Source organism: Microcaecilia unicolor, unplaced genomic scaffold, assembly GCF_901765095.1.
Source record: "Microcaecilia unicolor unplaced genomic scaffold, aMicUni1.1, whole genome shotgun sequence".
Classification (NCBI taxonomy): domain Eukaryota; kingdom Metazoa; phylum Chordata; class Amphibia; order Gymnophiona; family Siphonopidae; genus Microcaecilia; species Microcaecilia unicolor.
The window spans coordinates 1-24,264 of NW_021963309.1; the positions used below are offsets into that span (position 1 = coordinate 1).

The 24,264-nt window shown below is 44.4% G+C and overlaps 2 protein-coding genes across 2 annotated transcripts in view; both read left to right on the top strand.

The window, feature by feature from the left end:
* The first annotated feature begins 995 nt into the window (after window positions 1-995).
* LOC115459174 (medium-chain specific acyl-CoA dehydrogenase, mitochondrial-like) lies at window positions 996-2,442 on the top strand. Its single transcript, XM_030189037.1, has 2 exons — window positions 996-1,240; window positions 2,057-2,442. The coding sequence occupies exons 1-2, from the start codon at window positions 1,010-1,012 to the stop codon at window positions 2,129-2,131; spliced, it is 306 nt and encodes a 101-aa protein (XP_030044897.1). The 5' UTR covers window positions 996-1,009; the 3' UTR covers window positions 2,132-2,442.
* A 13,696-nt stretch (window positions 2,443-16,138) lies between these two features.
* The window catches only part of LOC115459173 (medium-chain specific acyl-CoA dehydrogenase, mitochondrial-like), a 54,851-nt gene continuing 46,725 nt past the window's right edge, over window positions 16,139-24,264 (top strand). Inside the window, exons 1-2 of the mRNA XM_030189036.1 lie at window positions 16,139-16,232; window positions 22,204-22,306. Of these exons, the coding sequence (XP_030044896.1) occupies window positions 16,209-16,232; window positions 22,204-22,306 (127 nt within the window). The 5' untranslated portion in view covers window positions 16,139-16,208. The remainder of the gene's footprint in view (window positions 16,233-22,203; window positions 22,307-24,264) is intronic.

Genomic DNA, 24,264 nt, shown 5'->3' on the forward strand with positions numbered 1-24,264 from the left:
GGGGAGAGAATCGCTGGCCATGGGAGAGAGGGAGGAGAATCACTGCATTTGCATGCTACTTGTAGTAGAGCCCTGTTTTAACAGCATTTCCATGCCAGTTGTGGTCAGAGCCGCAAGCACGTTGTTTCACGCACTCGGGGGTTCTGATCATGAGGCGGTAGGAAATGCAGGTGCTTGTATGCGCTAATATCCTCTAGCGCCCATATTTGCTTCTGAATCATGGCCCACTAGTGTGTACACTGGTACATTTTAGGAGTGGACGTCTCCATTCTAGCCTGGATTTTCAAAGGGAAGCTCTATTTGTATGAGGACTTGGGGTGGGGCAGGTGTCTGGTTTTTCTCTGCCAAAACGTTGGCAGCCCTAAGTGTGATTAGTGCAGCCTTCCACTGGCCGGATAGTACCACAATCTGGAAGGGAGGATTGGAGAGCTAGAGACAGCTAAACTCTGAAAATATCAAGACACTTTAGCCATCTTTCTGACTTGGAAACAGGTAATGTACAAATCTGTAGAATCCTGAAAATATGCAATAGTAGGCTCCAAAGCCCTTCGCACCTAAGCCATATAGGAACTAATTCTATAAAGCAGACTTAAAGGCAATACTAGTACTTCATTGACTCCCAATACAATCCAGAGTGAAATTTTTATAACGTTCAGTATATTGAAAAATGATGATCTTAAATATTTAAGGTCCAGGTTGAGTAGGTATTTTCCAAGGTGTATCCAGTAAAACTATCTTCCCCTTTCATCCCCTCAGTCAACAAAACCCCGTGTACCAGGCACCCTGGATGATGAAAGCCTTGTTAATACAGACCCCAACCCCAAGGTTCTTGATCCAAAGTCACAAAGGCCTGAGTATTTCTTTTACTGTACATTTTATAGTTGTAAAGATTCCAGTTTGCTCTTTTAGCACTCTTCTCAATTATGTATAAAGAGAAGTCCTCCTCGATATCTTACTCCAACTTACCTCTGATTTTATTTTAATATCTTAGCATCAAGCAGTGTCCTTTATGCTGGCAGAAATGGCAATAAAAGTGGAAGTGGCACGAATGAGCTATCAAAGAGCAGCATTGGAAGTTGATGCTGGGCGAAGAAATACATATTATGCATCCATTGCCAAGACATTTGCTGGTGATATTGCGAACCAGGTGGCTTCTGATGCTGTCCAGATATTTGGAGGGAATGGATTCAACAGTGAATATCCAGTAGAAAAGCTAATGAGAGATGCCAAAATCTTTCAGGTGAGTAAGATGGGCAATTAAACTGCTGAGAGAGTCAGATATTTACCAACCCTTAAATTTTCAAATTTTAAGAGGCAATTTTAACCTAGTTGACTCTAGTTTCAATGCTATCTTTAGTCATACTAGGATCTACTCAACATCTCCTGAGTTGGCTCATCACTCGGTCAACCTCTACACCTTTCTGGTTTGACAGTTTTAGAATGTCATTCTCTCTGGCTCAAATGCTGAGTGGTGAACATAGTCTCTGAGGTGCACCTGTGTAATCTGCCTTTTAAGGGGTATGCTCCTCTTCGGGGAGGACCTCTTCATGGAGGGTCTTGGTTAAGCCTGTGAGATCTTTGGTTGCAGATGTTTTCGTCTTCATTCAAGGTGGGTTGGATAGGGATCAAAGTACAATTTCCTCAAGGTGTAGGAGGATGTGAGACTCTCTTATTTCTGAGGAAAGGTAAAGGGAATATTGTGTTTGCATGCAGATGTAGGATGGTTGTTCAGAGGGGTCAACTATATCAGTTCTCCATTGTTGAGCCGTAAAAGGTGCAACAAGAAGAAGCTAGACATTCCTGTGAATTACAAAATAAATCTGTTTCTAAACTAAAGCCACAATATATTTTTGAAACGGGTTTTTAATGGCTTTCTAAATTGTCTGTAATCTTGTATTGCCCTTAAATTCTGTTTTGGGATCTTGTGACCTGGATTGGCCACTGCTGGAAACAGGATACTGGACCTGATGGACCTTCAGTCTGTTCCAGTATGGCAGCTCTTATGTACTTATGTAGACATTCTTTGTTTCTGAGTGTTTTCATTCTCTCTTTTCAGATCTATGAAGGTACTGCTCAGATTCTGAGGCTAATTATAGCTCGTGAACACATTGCCAAGTTCAAAAATAAGTAAACATTCAAAGGGCATTTAAATGCTTCTTCATGCATTTGTCAGAGTAAAATTAACTACTGTAAGCCATGCTGCTTGAGTGAGCAATGCTTTTTACAACAGTCTTAATATGCATTGTTATAGTTTTAAAGCACCATTTTGATCAGGTAGATGATGTTCCACATTTGCTGCTTTTAGTATAAGGCTGTACTTGATTCAGTAACTTTTCAGGATTTCTTTTTACATTAATTTTCAATGTAAATGAAACAAAGATCTGGGTTTTCTAGCCCATTATAAACCATAAAATTCTACTGCTTTGTCATCCTCTTATCACCATGCATATCTCCTGTCCCTCATCCACCCGGCTCTCCCTGTCTCTCACCTAAACCACCCCACCCTCATCCTGTGAGACTGTCAGTGAAATGCTTTGATGTTTCAGTTATATATACTGTTATTTATCAACATTTGCTTATTTCTGATCTGATGAAGAAGGGTTATCTTTGAAAGCTAATCAAAAATGTACTAAGTTAGTCCAATAAAAAAGGTATCATCTTATTTTCTTTTCTATGTTTTATTTAACTTACTAGTAAAAATGGCCCGTTTCTGACACAAATGAAACGGGCGCTAGCAAGGTTTTCCTCGGAGTGTGTATGTTTGAGAGAGTGTGTGTGAGAGTGACTGTGTGAGTGTGTGTCAGAGAGAGAGAGTGAATGTGTGAGTGTGTGTCAGAGAGAGAGTGAACTGGGTGCGAGTGTGTCTGTGAGAGAGAGAGTGTGTGTGTGTGAGCATGAAAGTGTGTGCCAGGGCCCCCCCTCCCAGTTCCAGGGTTGTCCCCCCCTCCCTCCCTCCAAGTTCCAGGGTCATCCCCCCCTCCCTCGCTCCGAGTTCCAGGGTTGTTGTCCCCCTCCCTCCCTCCGAGTTCCAGGGTCGTCCCCTCCCTCCCTCCCTGCCTCCGAGTTCCAGGGTCGTCCCCTCCCTGCCTCCCTCCGAGTTTCATGGTCCCCTCCCTCCCCTGCATTATGCTCTGTCCCCTGCATTCATCCATATGCAGGCAACGTCTTCTGTGCCCTGCCCCCTCCATCCATCCATGTGCAGCATCTCTCCCCTGCCCCCTCCACCTCCCTCTGAGTTCCATGGAACTGGGAGGGGGGGACGGAGAACGTTGGAGGAGTGACGTCAGCAGGTGGTTACAATCCTAGTGACACACATTGGAACGTTTGAGGAGAACGTTGGAGGAGTGATGTCAGCAGGTGGTTATGATCCCAGTGAGACACATTGGAATGTTGGAGGAGCAAATTATTATATTAGATTTCTATTGATTACCTTTAAAAGTGGACTAACTGGCTACCATATCTCTCTAATCAATGTAAATGAAATATCTTACTTTGAAGGTGAGGTCAGTAGGAGGCACTTCTCATCAGTGGATGCCTCCTGAGGACTTTGAAATGTTAAAATGTCAAAACAAATCTGACCTTGGTCTTTTTAGCATCCAGTGGTGACCATCCTTTCACAGCAAGTAAAGAGGACCCTTATTAATTTAAATGTATTATTAGGTACTAAGAAATTATGAATAAATGACAGGCAAAATAACTGCATGTATAATGTAAAATAATAAACTGTCCAACTACAAGTGGCATAATTTGAAGGGTTTTGTTTCTTTAAATGAGTGTGCTTTAGCATCACAATGCCAGAAATATATGAGCTTTTTTACCAAGAAGCAGAAGCTAGGATGTAATGTGCAAAAGTTGACAGAGTGCACATTTTTAAAATTACTTTATTATAACAGGAAATGAAATTGTGATAGCTAATTTCTTCAGTTTTGTAATTAGTTAAAACTCATTTAATAGGAAAATTTGTACAAGTTATGCTTCAGTACAGAACTAGTGCAAGATTATTAGGCTCCCTAGTCAAACCTTTTAGATTTGAACCAAGAGCCCTATGTGGTATACAATTACTTCCAAAAAGAAAGCCTCAAACTGTACCTCCCAATTTCTTCCCTACCTAAAACATACTCCCCAAATATCAGGCTTCATCACAGAAGTACCATGCAAATAATAGCCCGGCTTACTGTCCTACAACTAAACAAATGAATCCTCATCCTTTCTTAAAACACATCTACCCTATGTAACTCACAGGACAGACCCAAGTTGCACTGTAAAGCAGCAATGCAAACAATGCTGCTCATTTTCAAAGTACATAGACTTACAAACTTACATGGAAGTATATTGTCAGACACTTAGGCATATTTTCAAAGCACTTTGGGAGGCTAAGTTCCATAGGTTTCTATGGAACTTTGGGAGGCTAAGTGCTTTGAAAATAAGCCTCTTAGACTTACAAACTTCCGTGGCGGGGCATTTTTGATATGACGTCTAAGTCCAACTTTGGACGTTTTGCTAAAAATGTCCAAAATTCTAGTGGGGAATAAAGCTATTTTCAACACAGAAAAACATCTTTTTTTTTTTTTTCAAAAATGGCTGTTTGTTAGATGTTTTTGTCCTCTGTGTGTTTATCTTTTGGTCCATTTTCGGGAAAACAAATCCAAGTGAAAAACGCACAAAATCAAGCCATTGGGATGGTGGAGGAGCCAGCATTCTTAGTAGACTGGCCACACAGACATCCCTGGAGAGCAATGGGACACCCTAGGGGGCACTGCAGTGGACTTCAAATAAATGCTCCCAGGAACATATCTCATCGTTGGTCCCTTATCTTGCTTGCTGAGCCCCCCAAACCCACTAACTCCAACTGTACACCACTACAATAGCCCTGAGGGTGAAGAGGCACCTATATGTGGATACAGTGAGTTTCTGGTGAGTTTTGGAAGGCTCACAGTTTCCACCACAAATGTAACCGGTAGGGGGAGATATGGACCTGAGTCCACCGGTCTGCAGTGCACTGCACCTACAACTAGACTACTCCAGGGACCTGCGTGCTGCTCTAATAGATCTGAGTATAACATCTGAGGCTGGCATACAGGCTGGTAAGTAATGTTTCTAATCACATTTTTTATAGGAGGGGGTCAGTCACCACTGTAAGGGGAGGTCATCCTTGATTCTCTCCAGTGGTCATCTGGTCATATAGGGCACCGTTTTTTGCCTGATTCATTATAAAAACAAGTATAGCTCAAAACGTCTTAGTTTTAGTCCTGGACAGTTTAGTTTTGTTCCATTATGGCTGAAAAATGGCCAAATGTTAGGACCCTGACATGCCCTCTTGTGATTTGAATGCACTTCTGATGGACTTCATAGAAAAATGTCTAAAAATTGGTTTCTATGTCAAGAAGTTTGGGGACATTTTCAGAGGTTTGAGAAAAAGATGGAATGATCTTTGAAAATGTGTATAAATGTAAGAACACTGAAGTGTTGGTATAGTAGTGCTACATTAACATGATAATTTGGGTGAGATTTTGTGTATATTTTCTTACAAAAATATGTAAACTGTTCTTTTCCCATTATTTCATATGGGAAAACTTTAAATAAAAATGGAGATTTGGTCAATTTAAAAAAGGTTCCATAAAAAGTAGGAAAAAACTAAAGGTTCTGAGCATGTGACCTGATTCACTGGAACAAGTCAAGTGCCCAACTGAGTCAGTGTTTCCTTAGTAACAGTTCTCCTGGCAGAGCAGAGGTAGCCAAAGAGTCAGACTGTTGCAGTGGTGTTCCTTGGTTGGCTGCTACCCGGGGTGGATCGCCGCTGCGCATCCCCCCCCCCTCCTGGGTGCAGTGGTGATCTGCCCCAGGTGGCAGCATGACCCCCCCGGTCATGTTCCCCTCGGTGCATCACTTCCAAACCTCCTCCCCCTGGGTGCATTCTTCCTACCTGCTGGGGTGCTGGGAGCAGCCATGCGACTGTCGGCTCCCGCTGGTTCCCTACTCCCTCTGCCCCAGAACAGGAAGTAACAGCAGAGAGAGCAGGGAACCAGCAGAACTGACAGCTCCTGCCATGTACACCTGGGGCGGACCACCCCCACTTCCCCACCCTTGGTAAGCCACTGGACTGTTTTGCTGAGCTGATTACCCAAGTGTGAAAGATAACCTAAATTATCTAGTTGAATGTGAGAGAAATTATCTCAGTTTTAGTCAGTGAGAAAATAAGTGTCCTGAGTATGATACTGAGAATTTAGTAAAGTATCTAATTTTATTTGTGGTAGGTGATTTTAGATGAAAGCAATGAAGTGTGTGTTTAAACGGAACATATGTTTCCTTTATAGAAGGGATTGTCTGGATGGTCACTAAACTAGTTATAGGTGTGTGATTGGTATGTACTCAGCAGTACAGGAATAAATAGGTTTAGGGTTTAAATTGACTGTATGAACGTCGTTGTTTGAGTGAATCTGCTATAGAGAATCACCAAGCTCTTCAGTGTGGTAGGGAAACTATAATAAGTATAGATCCTGGAAGGTAGAGTATAAAATTATTTTGTTTTATTTATTCTAGAAAGTGTGGCCACAGTATTTGGCAAATAATCCTGCTAAATTTGGTTAGGGAGGAAAGGGTTTTGCTTCCTTTTATTTGGGTTAAGTGAGGTTTGTGACTGAAGGAGAACACCAGAAACCATCCCTGGAGATCACCTAAGGGCCCCCATGCAAGAGAAACCAAACTGTTCGTGGCACAAGAGTTTCTACAGCTACTTACACCTGCACCTTCATAGGGCATCAAAAGGGGACATTTCAGAGGGGAATTGAATAGAAAACACTTACCTGAGTTAGGTTCAGGGTGGGTTAAAACATCCCTGAAAAAGAAAAACAACAGCAGAAAGAAGCAATTTTTATGTAAGTAGGAGGTGGTTTACGATACTATAAAGAGCTTGTACTTATAGTTAAAAAAAAAAAACCAGAAGATTTGTACTTATCAGATTATTCATGTGACTCTTGTTGAAAAAGTCCTGTATGTTTCAAAGTTTGTAAAAATATCCTGTGGGAAAAGTTGGAAAACAAGTTTAGCTAAACTTACACAATTGAAGAAAATAAATCCCTTCAGCTGATATATTATTGTTTAGTTTTGAAAGGAAAAACATATGAATACAATTTAGTTCCAGTTTACACTAAAGTTCAATTTGCTACCAATTGATTCTGGGTCTCTTTATCTGAGAAATATCCTAAAATTAGTTTTCTTTTCCTCCTTTGAACTCTGAGTTTAAAGGACGAAAGATTAATCTATTTGTCCTCACCTGTTTTAAAAGCGCAGCTTGAGGTATTAGGCATGACTGATTACATCAGGTACAGTAGAGCTGCATGTATTGTGAAACAGAGTGGGGTAACAGGATATTCCACAAAGTGACATTCTAATTGCACATTAGAAAAAGTCTCTGTTTAAATCATGTTGAAGTCTTTTCAACTGACAACTTGACCAAAGTATTCAGTGCCTATCTGGATTTTTTGCTGTCATTTTGATTTACGTATTTAATAATTTATATAGTTAGACCACTACCGGATAGCGGATAGTGGCAGGCGAACCACCCACACAAGACAGAGCACTAAAGCAGAAACCAGACTAGCAGAACTGGGGCTGGAGGTTTACAAATTTATTTATTTATTTACAAAATGTATAATCCGCCCATCCAAAAACCTGGGCGGAGTATAATAAAACAAACATAATCAAATCAGATAAAACACCATCAACAAACTCAATAAACATAAACAGAACCTTAATCCTGAAGCCCAAACCACCCACCGTCTATGCTTAAAAAAATGCTCTCTGAAACATCAAGCTGGAGCTGGAGGGAGGCAGGCAGGGCTGAGACTAGAGCTGAAGACAAGCAGGGGCTGGAATTGAAGCCAACTGAAGCTGAAGACAAGCAGGGACTGGAACTGGAGCTGAAGACAAGCAGGGCTGGAACTGGAGCTGAGGTCAGGAAAAGCAGATCAAATCCAAATAGGAGAAACACAAGACCAGGCACACACAACCAGGGGCATAGCCACAGGTGGACCCAGGTGGACATGGGCCCACCCAGTTTGGGCTTGGGCCCACCGAGCAGCAGGTGTACCTAGACAGCACCAGCGGAACAGGCTGGACTTCCGCTGTCCTAAGCCGCTCTCTTCTAATGGGGCCCATGCAGCAAACTCTTCTTCATTCTTCCCTTCACTCACCTCACCCACCCCACAACTCTCCTTGCTTCAGTGGGTCCACAGCAGCGGCAGCGATTCCTATACACTGCCTTCCACTAACTCAGAAGCCTCTCCTATGCCGCACCTTCCTGTTTCTCTGTCTGAGCGATATGCGACAGCAGAGAGGCTTCTCTCCATTGACAGAAATGACCATTTAACCCTACCCTATGTTTTCTGTCCAATAACCAATTCCTAATCCACAACAGAACATTGCCTCCTATCCCATGGTGAATATGACATAGAATGAAAGGAGACTCCCCACCACCACTCTCTAAATGTTAGCCCTCAACTGTAATCTAGAATCCACCCAAATCCCCAAATCCCAGCGGGATCCCTTAAAAGCAAATCCGATTTATATCACCAATCTGGGGAGAGGCTCCCTCATCTTATCAGATATCCACAACTCATTCTTAGCAACATTCAATTTCAGTTGCATGACATGGAATAATTAACATAACAAACCCATTTTCGCTTGTAAAACTTGGTCCACCTGATGCCTCATCCTGGGGCACCAGGATCAACACTTGCACATCATCAGCATAAACAAAGAAATGTAACTCCAACCAAGGCCATAGCCATACTCTTCCAAGCACTAACCTGATCCACCTTCCTCAGCTTCTGCCAACCTCTCTATTGCCCACTCTAGGGTGCAAACCTTTGCCTAGTCCCTGGCAACATTATACGCTTAATTGTAACCAAAGCCCCATATTTATGGGCATTCCTTCATTCATCAGGACCTATTGTTTTGCTTTGACTGCAGCTGCTATTTGCCACCATAAGCTGCTGCCCTAAGTGACTGCCAACTCTGTCTACGGTTAAGTTGGTCCTGTTGCTTTATTTCATTTTTGCCAAGGGTTACAGACTGTTACATCTTGTCAGGGTTTTTCCTGTATCCTGCAGAACTCTGCTAAATCTGATTGTATTTTCACTGTTCATTAACCTTGGAGATTGGTTGTAGGGTTTAAAAACTGTGAACTTATCAAGATGTTTGCTTGTTTAACCAGTTCTGAGAAATAACTATATGGGCACTGTAAAATTCTGAATTTTTAACTGAGACCAGAGTTTGGCAAATTACATTTGTGACTCCTGGGATTTTCTTGCCTTCGGTGTTCCTATGTAAACAGGAAATGCATCAGAGAGGGCCGGATGGACGTGGCAAAGGGGAGCGGAGCTGCCTGTGTGAATGGCAGCACTGCCGGTGACGGGCAAAAAAAAGAATGCTGCAGGGACCGAGGTAGCGGCGGGGAGGAGAAGGCAAAAAAAAGAATGCTGCAGGGACCGAGGTAGCGGCGGGGAGGAGAAGAATTTCAGGCAAGCAGGCAACGCTGAATGCTCCTGGGCGGCCGTACCCGGAGCCGCGGGAGAAAAGGCAGCGACAGCGAGGGATGTTGGGTTGGGGCAGGATCAGGAAGGCAGAACTAAGTGCTGGACTTGTGGGGGGAGGACGGGGGTGGAGGGAAGGGATAGTGCTGCCGGACCTGTGGGACAAAGGGATTGGAGGGAAGGGAGAGAGCTTCTGGATGTGGGAGGAAGAGGAAGAGGGGATCTGAATGAAAGGGAGAGAGTTGCTAGAGGTGGGAGGAAAAGGAGGAGGGAATTTGGATGGAAGGGAGAGAGCTGCTGGACAAGGGAGAAAGAGGAAGAAGGGACTGGAGGGAAGGGAGAGAGCTGCTGGACATGGGAGGAAGAGGAGGAGGAGACTGGATAGAAGGGAGAGAGCTGCTGGAGGAAGAGGGGGAGGGGATCTGGATGGAAGGGAGAGAGCTGCTGGATGTGGGAGCAAGAGGGGAGGAGAACTGGAGGGAAAGGAGAGAACTGCTGGTACAGCACAAGGAGGGAGGGAAGGGAAACGGAGATACCAGACCAAGGAGATGAAGGAAAAGGGAACAAATACTAAACCTACAGCGTGAGGAAGGGAGGGCGGGGTGGGTGGGCAGGCAGGAAATCAAGCAACCAAACCAGATGCTGGAAAGGGGAGGGAGTGAGAGGGAGAGAAGCTGGATGATATAGGGTCAGAGAGGGTAGAGATATATTGGCACTGGGGACGAAGAGAGGGGAGAAGCTGGACAGAGAAATATAGGGACACAGAGAAAGGGAGATACTAAACATGGAGGAAGATAGAGGTACAGAGAGATGGAAGAAGATGAATAGTGGACATGGAGAGAGAGTAGAAATATCAAATGGACATTAGACCTTGGTGAGTGAGTTGAGAGAAGACAGAAGGATGTAGAAACCAGAGCCTGGGACCAACATGACTTGAAAATTAAATGAGCAGACAACAAAAGGTAGAAAAAAGAATTTTATTTTTCTATTTTGTGACTAGAATATGTCAGATTTGAAATGTACATCCTGCTAGATATGGCTGGAGCCCAAGGCAGAAATTTGGGAGGGGACATAAAGCTTACTAACAGGCTGCATCTTCTTCAGCTTCCAGCTGACCTGGGGTTCTCTTTGGCTAACACAGTTGCCCTAGTTATACCTCCCTTAACACTGTCTCTTGCATGTGCTATCATATTTTGCACAATATAAGAGAAAATGCATCTCTTTGTATTTCTCAGTGCTATGCTAAATGCAAGGTCTGGCCTCTTGGGATTTTGATTTAATTTGTTTATGGTTTGTGGTCACTTATTCTTTATTTGGCATTTGTGTTCTCTGTGTGTGTGTGTGGCCAAAGTATTCTGTTAGCATCAATTTTCTATGTAGTATTCTATAGTACTTTGGCTTGTTTATTTATTTATTGCATTTGTATCCCACATTTTCCCACCTATTTGCAGGCTCAATGTGGCTTATAGAGTTTGTTATGACATAGTCATTCCATGATAACAGATACACTTAGTATTGTATAGAGATTAAGTAAGGGAAGAGAGAAGGAAGGTGTTAGGCAGGATAGTAGGGAAGGTGGACTTTAATAATTGGAAGGATTGGTGAGGTAGTTTTGTGAGGCTATGGGTTCTCTTTGTAGGCCTTGTTGAAGAGATGTGTCTTCAAAGATTTGCATAAGTTCGTTATTTCGTCAATAGCTTTCAGGGCTGTAGGTAATGCATTCCACAGCTGTGTGCTCATGTAAGAGAAGGTGGTAGCATGTATCAGCTTGTATTTTAGTCCTTTACAGCTGAGGAAGTGCAGATTGATGTAGATTGGGGCGTCTGCGTGAATGATTTTGTGTACAATCGTGCAGATCTTGAACGCAATGCGTTCCTTGAGTGGGAGCCAGTGAAGTTTCTCTCTTAAGGGTTTTGCACTTTCGTATTTGGTTTTTCCAAATATGAGTCTGGCGGCGGTATTCTGGGCTGTTTGGAGTTTTTTGATAGTCTGTTCTTTGCAGCCAGCGTACAGTGCGTTGCAGTAGTCCAGATGACTTATTACCATTGACTGTACTAGGGTACGGAATATGTATCTCGGGAAGAAAGGTTTTACTCTTTTGAGTTTCCACATGGATTGGAACATCTTTTTCGTAGTGTTCTTCATGTGAGCATCGAGTGTGAGGTTTCGGTCAATGGTAACTCCAAGAATTTTCAGATTTTGTGCAACGGGGAGAGAGCAGTATGGTGTGGTTATGGTGGAGTAGTTGTTTTTGTTGTGTTGTGATGTGATGTGAGTACAAGACATTGTGTTTTTTCTGCATTGAGTTTTAGCTGGAATGCATCCGCCCAGGAGTGCCTCATTTGGAGGCTTTGGTTGATCTCGTTGGTGATTTCATTTAGATCGTGTTTGAACGGGATATAAATCGTGACATCGTCTGCTTATATGTAGGGATTAAGATTTTGATTGGCTAGAAGTTTGGCTAAAGGTATCATCATTAGGTTGAAGAGAGCTGGTGATAGGGGGGACCCTTGGGGAACTCCACATTCAGGTATCCATGGGGGTGATATGTCCGTGTTCGTTGTTACTTGGTTTGATCTTGTAATCAGGAATCCTTTGAACCATTTGAGAACTGTACCTCCTACTCCAAAGTATTCTAGTATATGTAATAGTATTCCATGATTAACCATGTCGAAGTTGCTGGAGATGTCGAATTGTAGGAGGAGTATGTTGCTACCAGTTGCAATTGCTTGTTTGAATGAGTTCATTGCGGATACTAGTACAGTTTCGGTGCTGTGATTTGACCGAAATCCTGATTGAGATTCATGTAGAATTGAGTGTTTATTTAGGTATTCAGAGAGTTGTTTCATCACTATGCCCTCCATGAGTTTGGTTATGAGCGGGATAGATGCTACTGGGCAATAATTGGTTAGGTCCATTGTGCTTTTCTTAGCATCTTTTGGCAGCGGAGTAAGTAAGATGTTTCCTTTCTCCGTGGGAAAGAGACAATTTTGAAGCCTGTGGTTTACATGATTCATGAGGTCTTTTTTTAATTGTTTGGGGGCGGATCTTGTTAGGCTATTGGGGCAAATATCTAATTTGCATTGTGACTTGGTGTATTTTCCAAGCCATTGTGAGATTTTATCTGGCGATATCGTGTCAAATTTGGTCCATGATCGATCTGCTGGGCCTTCCTCAGGTTTTGGATCTAGACATTCAAGGATGCTTGTGTACTCAGTTGTGTTGGTGGGTATCATGAGTCGGAGCTTTATAATTTTTTCATTGAAGTAGATTGCAAGATTGGTTGCGGATCAGTTTTCTTGATAGATGTATTGATATTGTAGGGCCCCACTGTAATATTTAGGCAGTGCTTTTTTTGTAGAAAAAAAGGTGCCGGTACTCATTATGGGCGGGGTCACCACATATGGCTCCACCCCTATGATAGCCACACCCACATTAACCACACCCCCTATACCAGCCATGGCGCATATAAACAGACATCATTGAAAATATTATAGTACTATAGGAGAAAAAAATAACGTGATTTTTTTTCATGATAAATAATCTCTGTAAGCTCTTACAGCTCCAGTATACCCAGTGCAAAATAAGACAGCCAATGTAAATTCTCAAATTGGACACTAAAATGAAAATAAAATTATTTTTTTCTACCTTTGTTGTCTGGTGACTGTTTTTCTTTCCATATTGGTCCCAGTCTGTGATTCTGCTTTCCTTTGTTTTCGCTTAACTCTTCTGTGCCATTTGTCATTTTTGTCTCCTTTTTCTTTGCTTTCTTCAATATTTTTCAGGCTCTCTCTCTGTCCAGATTTAATTCATTCTTACTATCCATTCTTTAATTTCCTTCATCTACCTGTGGCTTTTCATCTTTTCCTCACCCTTGTTCTCCCCATGCCCCTTCCTCTTATTCTCCAGTCTTTCTCTATTCCCCTTTTCCATCCAGCAGCTCTGCTTTCTCTCCCCATCCTTCCAGTGTCTCCCCTATTTCTTTCTGCATTCTTCCATCCAGCGTCTTCCCTCTTTCTCTCCCCATCCTTCCGTTTTCCCTCTCTCTCTCCCCATCTTTCCATCTGTTTTTCCCCCTCTCTCTCCCCATCCTTCCATCTGTTTTTCCCCCTCTCTCTCCCCATCCTTCCATCTGTTTTCCCTCTCTCTCCCCATCCTTCCATCTGTTTTTCCCTCTGTCCCCAATCCTTCCATCTGTGTTTTCCCTCTCTCTCCCCATTCTTCCATCTGTTTTTCCCTCTCTCCCCATCCTTCCATCTGTTTTCCCCTCTCCCCAATCCTTCCATCTGTTTTCCCCTCTCCCCAATCCTTCCATCTGTTTTTCCCCTCTCTCCCCAATCCTTCCATCTGTTTTTCCCTCTCTCTCCCCATCCTTCCCTCTGTTGGATTCCCTCTCTCTCCCCAATCCTTCCCTCTGTTGGTTTCCCTCTCTCCTCAATCCTTCCCTCTGTTGGTTTCCCTCTCTCCCCAATCCTTCCCTCTGTTGGTTTCCCTCTTTCTCTCTCTCCCCAATCCTTCCCTCTGTTGGTTTCCCTCTTTCCCTCTCTCCCCAATCCTTCCCTCTGTTGGTTTCTCTCTCTCCCCAATCCTTCCCTCTGTTGGTTTCCCTCTTTCTCTCTCTCCCCAATCCTTCCCTCTTTGGTTTCCCTCTTTCCCTCTCTCCCCAATCCTTCCCTCTGTTGGTTTCCCTCTCTCTCCTCAATCCTTCCCTCTGTTGGTTTCCCTCTTTCCCTCTCTCCCCAATCCTTCCCTCTGTTGGTTTCCCTCTTTCCCTCTCTCCCCAATCCTTCCATCTGTTGGTTTCCCTCTTTCCCTCTCTCCCCAATCCTTCCCCCTGTTGGTTTCCCTCTTTCCCTCTCTCCCCAATCCTTCCCTCTGTTGGTTTCCCTCTTTCCTTCTCTCCCCAATCCTTCCCTCTGTTGGTTTCCCTCTTTCCCTCTCTCCTCAATCCTTCCCTCTGTTGGTTTCCCTCTTTCCCTCTCTCCCCAATCCTTCCCTCTGTTGGTTTCCCTCTTTCCCTCTCTCCCCAATCCTTCCCTCTGTTGGTTTCCCTCTTTCCCTCTCTCCCCAATCCTTCCCTCTGTTGGTTTCCCTCTCTCCCCAATCCTTCCCTCTGTTGGTTTCCCTCTTTCCCTCTCTCCCCAATCCTTCCCTCTGTTGGTTTCCCTCTTTCCCTCTCTCCCCAATCCTTCCCTCTGTTGGTTTCCCTCTCTCCCCAATCCTTCCCTCTGTTGGTTTCCCTCTTTCCCTCTCTCCCCAATCCTTCCCTCTGTTGGTTTCCCTCTTTCCCTCTCTCCCCAATCCTTCCCCCTGTTGGTTTCCCTCTTTCCCTCTCTCCCCAATCCTTCCCTCTGTTGGTTTCCCTCTTTCCCTCTCTCCCCAATCCTTCCCTCTGTTGGTTTCCCTCTTTCCCTCTCTCCTCAATCCTTCCCTCTGTTGGTTTCCCTCTTTCCCTCTCTCCCCAATCCTTCCCTCTGTTGGTTTCCCTCTCTCTCCCCAATCCTTCCCCCCCCCCCCCCGCGACACTCCGGGCGAGTCCTACACTTAGTTTTTTTTTTTAAGACTCAGAACGTGCGAACGATGCAGCCGGCAGCGATTGAAAGAGGCTGTCTGGGCTGGCGTCTGCGTCAGAGCTTCCCTCACCCTCTGCGAGTCCCGCCTTCGTTGTTACAACTTCCTGTTTTGTGAGACTCGCAGAGGGTGAGTGAAGCTCCGACGCAGACGCCAGCCCAGACAGCCTCTTTCAATCGCTGCCGGCTGCATCGTTCGCACGTTCTGAGTCTTAAAAAAAAAAAACTAAGTGCAGGACTCGCCCGGAGTGTCGCGGGGGGCGGGGCGGGCAAAAAAAGGTGCCGGTACGCCGTACCGTTGCGTACCGGCACAAAAAAAGCACTGTATTTAGGGCATATTTGGGGGATGCATATGTGTGTTGGAGGACCGCAGCTCTCAATGTGGCTTGCAGCCACTGAGGCCAGCATTGCTACTCCCACTGAAGTTATTGGGAGTGGGGTAGGTGTGCAGTAGGAGAAGGGGCGTGGGCAGAGCATATCAGGTGGCAGGTGTTTCTGTAGTGCCCATCCAACCTGTTGGCCCACCCAAAAATTGCCTTCTGGCTTCACCAGTGCTGTACCTATGAAAAGTTATCCTGTTTTTATGCTTCCTCTTTATACATCCATATGCTGCACAAGCTGACATATTTGAAAATATAAGTGAGATTAAATAAAAATGCTACCAAAAATAAAGAACGACAAGGTAGATGCAGCAGCTCATAGGTTTGCTTGCTTTGGTTTGAGTATACGGGGATGACGGCTGCGCGGGGAAGGGAACACTCAGACTGACCTAATTGGTTTCAGCGTTTTGACGTCACTTCATCTCCTGTCTAAACCTCCTTGGCTGACCTGCTTTTTTTTTTACCGTCTTCTCTCATTGGCTGGCTGCCTTCCTACGGTCATCCACTAGAGTTTGTGCGACCCGTGTGCTAATTTTTTTTTTTTTGTTTTTTTTGTTCTGGAGTGACGTCAGTGGCTGGACCAACTGCTGCCTTCGTTTGTCCTGACTGACGGCTACTGCCCTGAGGTCAGGGGCAGGGGCGGTACTGAGAGACTGATCTGGCGGCTGCAGTAGTGGCGGCGGAGGATTAGCGTGAGCTATCGGCCTGCGGTGTGCTGCGTAGATATGATGGCTCTTAGAGCGAGACGGGTGAGAGGTTCTACTACGAGTACAGTAATGAGCTTGACCGGTAGTTTTTGTCCACTTCTTCTGGGGGTGTGGGGAGCGGGCTCTAGGCCCGATGATTCCGCTGCCCATTTCTGGTAGGTCTGGTCAGGTTTGAGTTTTAGGAGTTTGAGGAGGACAAGGTACATTACGGCGGGTATTATTCTTGGTCTTTGAGGGTTTACTTTGTACTTCGCATTTTGTTCTTCGTTTTCCATATGTTTAATTATGTAGGGTTTTTTTTTTTTCATCGCATGTCCGAGTTAGAAACTTTACTAGGTGGAAGGTGAGTGGAGGACGTCGGCAGGGTCCAAAGTTGAGCGTTTTGTTTCATTGGTCACCCTGGGCTCTTTCCGGCAGCTGTCCGACAGTACGTTGAATTGTATGGTAAGGGAGCGGTGGCACAGAGTCCTTCATCGACACCTTTACCGGGAGACACTATACAGACATATAGATCGCCTTTCTTCGGAAGGTTATAGATAAGTCCACAAGAAAGGAAATAAGAGACCTGGTATGGCTTAGCCTTCATAATGTTTCATACGGTTCACTTTCATTTCGATTTACCGCTTATCATAAAATACAACTAAATGTTTCGAGTAGCCTAGTGGTTAGTGGCGGCGGACCTTGATCCAGTGGAACGGGGTTCGATTCCCACTGTTGCTCCTTGTTACCCTGGGCAAAAGTCACTTAACCCTCCATTGCCACAGGTAAAAATAAGTACCTGTATATAATATGTAACCCGCTTTGAATGTAGTTGCAAGGCCCATTCCCATAAAAATAGGAATTTAGTGAAGTGAGGGATAGACAAAAGGATACTATACGCTTGCGTCAAAGTTCACATAGGAGAATTTATGGAATGCAAGGGAACTGGCGCTGCAGTTAGTATTGAGATAAGAGTATCGGGAGAGGTAAGATAATATAGGACATTCATTTTTACTTGGTATCTCTAACAGACAGACGATCAAAACCTCGCGCTGTTCCGAACAGCGCGGGGCGTTATTAGACCTATGATCTGAGATAATTGTATGCAAATTTAAGCACTCAATTATCTCTGACCATGGGGTAAAGTGTGGGGAGAGTTGTGCCTGAGCATGCGCTCAGCACAGTCCTCCTGCACTTGTTTGACAGGTCTGGGTTGTCAAAAGTCCAAACCTGTCAAACACAGGGGTTGGAGGTCCATGGGACCACCAGGCCCCAACTACCCCTGCCCTGAGCAATGGGGGCTGGAGGTCCGGTGGACCTCCGGTCTCCCCGACGATCCCCCCCCCCCCCCCCCCACGTTCAGGGAGGGCTGGAGATCTGGTGGGTCTCCAGCTCCCCTAACTCCCCCAGCAAAGGGTCCCTAGTGGGCGACCAACCAACCCCCCTCCCCCAGCGACAGGGGGGCTGGAGGTCCGCTGGATCTCCGGTCCCCCCAGCCCCGATGATCGCCCCCCCCCCCCCCCCAGGTTCAGGGAGGGCTGGAGATGCGGTGGGTCTCCAGCCCCCCCCAGTCCCCCAGCAAGGGGTCCACCAGTCCCCCCACCTTGTGTGTTGGAGGAGGGAGGGTAGCCTGCCTCCCTCCTCTTCCTGCGATGCCGCAAGATGGCGGCGCCCAGCCCTGCCCAGTGTATCCTGGGATGCTATACACCATATAAAGGAGTTTCCCCCCCGCATCCCAGGATACACTGGGCAGGGCTGGGCGCCGCCATTTTGCGGAGTCTCAGGAAGAGGAGGGAGGCAGGCTACCCTCCTTCCTCCAATACACAAGGTAGGGGGGACTGGTGGACCCCTTGCTGGGCAACTGGGGGGGGGGGCTGGAGACCCACCGCACCTCCAGCCCTCCCTGAACCTGGGGGGGGGGGTTGGTTGGTCGCCCACTAGGCCAGCAGGGACCCTTTGCTGGGGGAGTTGGGGGTGCTGGAGACCCACTGGATCTCCAGCCCCCTGTCGCTGGGGGGGGGGGGGGGGGTTGATTGGTTGGCCACTAGGGACCTTTTGCTGGGGGATTAGGGGAGCTTGGAGACCCACCGGATCTCCAGCCCTCCCTGAACCTGGGGGGGAGGGGACTGGAGGTCCACCGGACCTCCAGCCCCCTGTCGCTGGCAGGTTTGCTGTTGGGGGGAATGGGGGCCTGCCAGCATGCAAATGCATGCTGGACAGGGCTCACCATTCCTCCCCAATGATCTGCAAACCCTAATGCCAGCTCGGAGCTGGCGTAGGGTTTACCGTGGCCAGTGACCCAATCTTTGGCGCGCTGGCCGCTGATCATTGGGGATGAATATATTTAGCCCTGTTTAGCATGCATTTGCATTCAGAGCCCTCGAGCGCGTTGTTTCACATGCGTGAGGGCTCTGATCATGGGGCGGTAGCAGATACCGGCGCTAGTATGGCGCTAACAGCCTCTAGCACTGGCGTTTGCTTCTGATCATCCCCCTATAAGGATTTGAAAGACCGAAGGATCACCCAAAGAATAAAAGCAATTACATTCCATAATAACAATATTATTGAGCTGGCCAAATTGTAGAAGACCATTCTAAAAAGCAAACCATCAAAACAAAACAAGGTGGATGTGGCTTAAGGAGGCAGAGGGAAATCTTACCTATCAATTTGTTGAATATACGTATGTACGTGTGTGTGTGTGTGTATGTATATATATATATATATATGTATATAGTGCACTCCATTTAAGTGCACATCGGATAAGCGCATGCTCTGTTTAACTGCATGCCGTACTTCGGTCCCGTTTTTGGCGCCATCAATTTCTATGGGGACAAACTTTGGTTTAGCACACCACTGATAAGTGCAAGATTCACTTATATGCATGGTTTAAGACCAGTCCTCTGTAGGAAAGACTCCGTATAAGCGCACGCACGGAATATGGAAGCCGATTGGCACGTGACAAAGGGGCAGTAAATTTGAAATCTCAGTTAACTGCCACAGGCAGAATAAGCGAAAGAATGTTGTTAGAGTGTACACTGGAGGAGTCGTCGCACAACTGTAAGACACTGGCTGAACGAATAGAAGTTCTTAAAAAATTAGAAAACAAACAGTCAAGCATCTATTGCTAAAGAATGTGGTGTCAATCCTAGTCAGCTTTCACATACCTTGAAGCAGAAAGATCAGCTTCTGGAAGACTAGCAAAACAATACGAATCCAAATACGAAACGAAAGTGGGCGGGAAAAGCTGAGGATGTAGAAGATGCTCTTCTTCGGTGGTTTTCTCAAGTCGGGAGCAGACAGTTTCCTGTTGGTGATCCACTGCTTTTGGAGAAAGCTAATCAGCTAGCTGAAAGTCTTGGACTAACTGATTTCAAAGCCACTGTTGGATGGTTGGAAAGATGGAAGGAGAGGAACAACATAAAATTCAAGAAACAGCATGGTGAAAAACAAGACGCTGATGACTTTGGTGCTGAAAATTGGGTTGTTTCAGTTCTTAGTTTGCACCTCGTGATATTTTCAATGCTGACAAAAACGGTCTCTACTGGTGAGCGATTCCTGATGGAACACTTGCATTCAAACAAGCCGAAGCTACAGGAAGTAAAACGTCAAAGGACCGACTGACGATCCTCCTTTGCTGCAATATGGATGAGAGTGAGAAGTTGGAACCACTCGTCATTGGAAAGAGCAAACAGCCCCGTTGCTTCAAGAATGTTAAGCGACTTCCTGTGTCATACGAGGCTAACGCAAATTCATGGATGACTGGGGAAATTTGGAAGCAGTGGCTAAAGAAGTTAGACACTAGAATGCGGGCACAAAAGCGTCAAGATTTTTTTGCTTAGTGATAATTGTGCTGCACACAGTGATGATGTCAGGCTGTCTAACGTCAAGGTGGTCTTCCTGCCACCAAACACTACCTCTCTGATCCAACCTATGGACCAGGGCATAATAGCCAATTTCAAACGTTATCGGGCTCTTGTGCTACGTCGTCTGATGAGCGTTATGGATGACCAGACTGGCAAGGGTAAACGTGCTGTTGAACTGGCTCGTAATCTACCACTGTTGGATTCCCTACATATGCAGAAAGAAGCCTGGAATCATGTTACACAGGCAACCATTGTGAACTGCTACAAGCGGGCAAGCTTTGTTAAGGATGTGGAGAGGGATGAAACAGATGTAGCTGTTGCAAACACGTCAGATGAACAGGCTATTGACATCCCAGCCAGTGTTACTGAAGAGGAGTTTCATCACTACGTAGCTGTTGATTACGATCTACAAACAGCTGACGACAGCACTGATGTCGAGATATGCGCCTACACGCAGGCAACGGCTGATGATGAAACAGATGATGAAATGAGCAGCGAGGCACATGCTGACGAAATTCAACAACCTCCTGTCACTTTTGCAAGAGCATTGGAGAGTCTCAACACCGTGCGGGCCTATCTGGAGGCCACTGGATGTCAGTGCTATGACAGTTTTTACAATCTGGCAGACGTAGTCTATGGAACTCACAGACACACGAGTGTATAGAGAACTATGACTGATTACTTCAAGTAAGCCTAATGTCAGTTAATGGAGACTGTATACTGTACATATAATAAACAGTACTGTACATATGTTTATCAGATGTCAAGCTTCTTTGGGTCACAACGGTTAAGTTCATGCTCCGGTTAACTGCATGTATTTCTTTGGTCCCAGACCCGTGCACTTAAGCGGATTTCACTGTGTGTGTGTGTGTGTATATTTATTTATTTGTTGCATTTGTATCCCACATTTTCCCACCTATTTGCAGGCTCAATGTAGCTTACATTATGCCGTAGTGGTGATCGCCATTATCAAAATGAGAAATACAGAGTGGTATATATATATATATATTTTTTTTTTTTGGATTATATACTCTTATCAAAGTGATTATCTGGATTTTCAGAAAGCATTTAGTAGTCCTTCCTGAGATACAACTATAAAAATTGTGGAATAAGATCTATTATGGATTGGAGACTGGCTAAAAGATGTTAAATAGTGGAGTGCCTCAAGGAACTGTTTTCTTCTGAAGTATTTATAAATGTGGAAAGAATAAATTAGTAATGTAATGTGATTAAACTTTTATGATTTAATTTTAAACAACGTTCAAAATTAAATCATAAGTAGGTTTTAGAATTGTCACCTCTTATTCCAGGGAGTGAGCAACGGGGAAGGGGGTCTTCCATGTACTCAACACATGGAGGCTTCAAATACCCTTCACCCATCGCAATCAGGCTTTCGGGCGGGCCACTTCATAGAGACTACAGTTGTGCCTTTTCTAAATAATGCTCACTCAGCCATTGACTAGGGTGATACACTGTTGATTATATGAATAGCAAACCGTGAGTGGGACTATAAGTCCCAGTGATTCTACCAAGTCTCCTATCAAAAAATGTTCTCTAGGAGGAGCAAGCAATGACAGTTTGATACAACAATCAAATTCTGCTAAATCTAATTTTTCTTCTTTAAATCCAAATATTCCCAATAAATGTAGCTGTTTCTTCAGTGTGACTTAAAATTAAACCAGCTGTAAGACCTAAAGCTACTTTCTTACCTAGTACTAGCAATGCAAAATCAACTTTGCAGAGCTTGTCCACAATTCAGTAGCCAAAGTTAGGATACTACAGCAAGAGTTAGCAATGCGAAAGACAAACAATAGTTTGAAAAGCCTATCAGAGGGCAAAGGGAGAGAGCTTTTTGGGGGGAAGGGGGAGTGGGAGGGGACTAGGATAGAAGACAGAGCAGTACACCACATTATAGATACAGTCTGCACAATTTAACTAAGCAATAAGTCTCAGCACAATTTAACTAAGCAATATGTAGAGAATAGATATATCAGATAATCTCAACTATCTGGCTATAGGTTTAGCTAACTTCAATACGTTATTACCTACAACTTGTCCTTAACTCCACTTGGATATAACAATTGACATGGCAACCGTGCTTAATTTTATTCTGGCAAAAATGTTTGTGTAGAATCCTAAAAGCCTCTCTTTGGAAATGTTATTTTGGTTAGGTTCTGCAAGGCATTGCACAGTTTGGTTGGCGATCATATTCTGTGTCAGCTCATGCTCCAGCAACTTCACAGAAAGCACAATCTGGACTTGGTTTTAATTTTGGTGAGTATGGGATATATGAACAATTTGAAATTTTTACAGTTAAATACAAACTTACCATGTTCTGCATCTTATCTATTCATAATAGATACTGTAAAAAAAAATCTCTCCCTCTCAGGATAGTAGAAGTAAATTTATTTTCTTTACATGGATTAGCGATATGTTGACAATCACTTTAAGGGTTGCAGATTTCCAGATATCAGTCACTCTTTATTTAGACTGCTTAAAATTCAGTGCAGTATTTCCTGCTTGCGCTTGTTAAGGCTGCAAGAGAAAGCATCCCGAACTAGTAACATTGGTCATATCAGTATTTCATCATGAGTGGTAGTATTTCCATGACATTGTTTAAAAATTGTTACCATATTTCCTTCTTTTAATGTTGTCTGCTTAAAAATGTCTTGGCAGGCTACTAATTAAAAGCTCTTAAACCTCTAACATATGAATTCCATTAGAGATATGAAGGAGGACACTTACTTGGCTTGCTCTTTATTTTGACACTCATACACTCTTCCTGCTGTTTGCTTTCATTTTTGCACCTTTTGTTTTAAGGTATTTAAAAAATTTGACTGGGTACACAGATTTATCTCAATCCATGTCTCTTGTGAAACTTTTTAAAAAATGTAGAATATTGAGAAGCATAAATGAAATTGCCAGTCAGCTCTTATTCCACATGAAGCAAAATTATGTACTTCTGAACTTGTCTGCTCTCTACTACTACTACTATTTAGCATTTTTATAGCGCTACAAGGCGTACGCAGCGCTACACAAACATAGAAGAAAGACAGTCCCTGCTCAAAGAACTTACAATCTCTGGGTTCAAGGTTTAGAAATAAGTTTTCATGGTTATATTGTTAGCTGTGTATATTTTCAAAATTGTGCAGAATGCAGAGTATAGCTTTTTAATGTTTGCATAGTAGTAGTCAAATTTTTGGCCTAATTTTTTGGGGGGATTCCTTCTAATGTCAAGCGCTATGTTACTTTGCTCTATACTTTTTTAATATATTAGTGATGGTGCCATTGTTCTCGTAATCACTAAGGGTCCCTTTTATTAAGGTGTGCCGAAAAATGGGCTGCGCTAGTGTAGGTGCGTACAGATCCATTTTTCAACGCACCTGTAAAAAAGCCATTTTAAAAATTTTTGCTGAAAATGGACGTGCAGCAAAATAAAAATTGTCACGCGTCCATTTTGGCTCTGAGACCTTACCGCTAGCCATTGACTTAGCAGTAAGTTCTCACACGTGTGGAATGATGATTACCGCCTGGTTTTTGCCACACGCCAGAAAATAAAAATTATTTTCTGAGGCATGTAGCGGACACGCGTCAAAAATGAAATTACCATAAAGGCCACACAGTAGCCAGGCGGTAACTCAAAATTGACATGCGTTGGATGCACATAGGTGCCTACGTGGCTTAGTAAAAGGGCCTGTAATTTTTCAATCTTTTTTTTTTTGTGGGGAGAGTGTAGAAAGATTCCTCGTTTTCAGTATGGAGAGTCAGGGGGAAGGTGTGATAGGACTTTTGCTATATTTTAACTTTTTTAACTATTAATCCCAATCAACGGACTCTACTTAATGCTTTCTGGGATCCTTTTACTAAGCTGTGGTAAAAAGGGCCCTGCTGTAGCTGCGGCCCTTTTTATCGCAGCGGGTAATGGCTGAAAATGGCTATGGCCATGCAGTAAGATTGCTCTTAGTGCATGGCCATGCAAGGGGGAGCACTTACCGCCACCCATTGAGGTGGCAGTAAGGGCTCCCGCGCTAACCCAGTGGTAACCAGATAGCGTGCAGTGCTGCCCAGTTACCACCGTGCCAAAATGTGAGCCTTATTTTCCCCAGCACGGGAAATGGCATGCCGGGCTGAAACTACCGCTGGTGTCCACGTTTGGCCAGCAGTAGCTCCAAATTGGCATGCAGTAAGCCCGTGTTGGGCTTACCGCAGCTTTGTAAAAGGGCCCGCTCTGT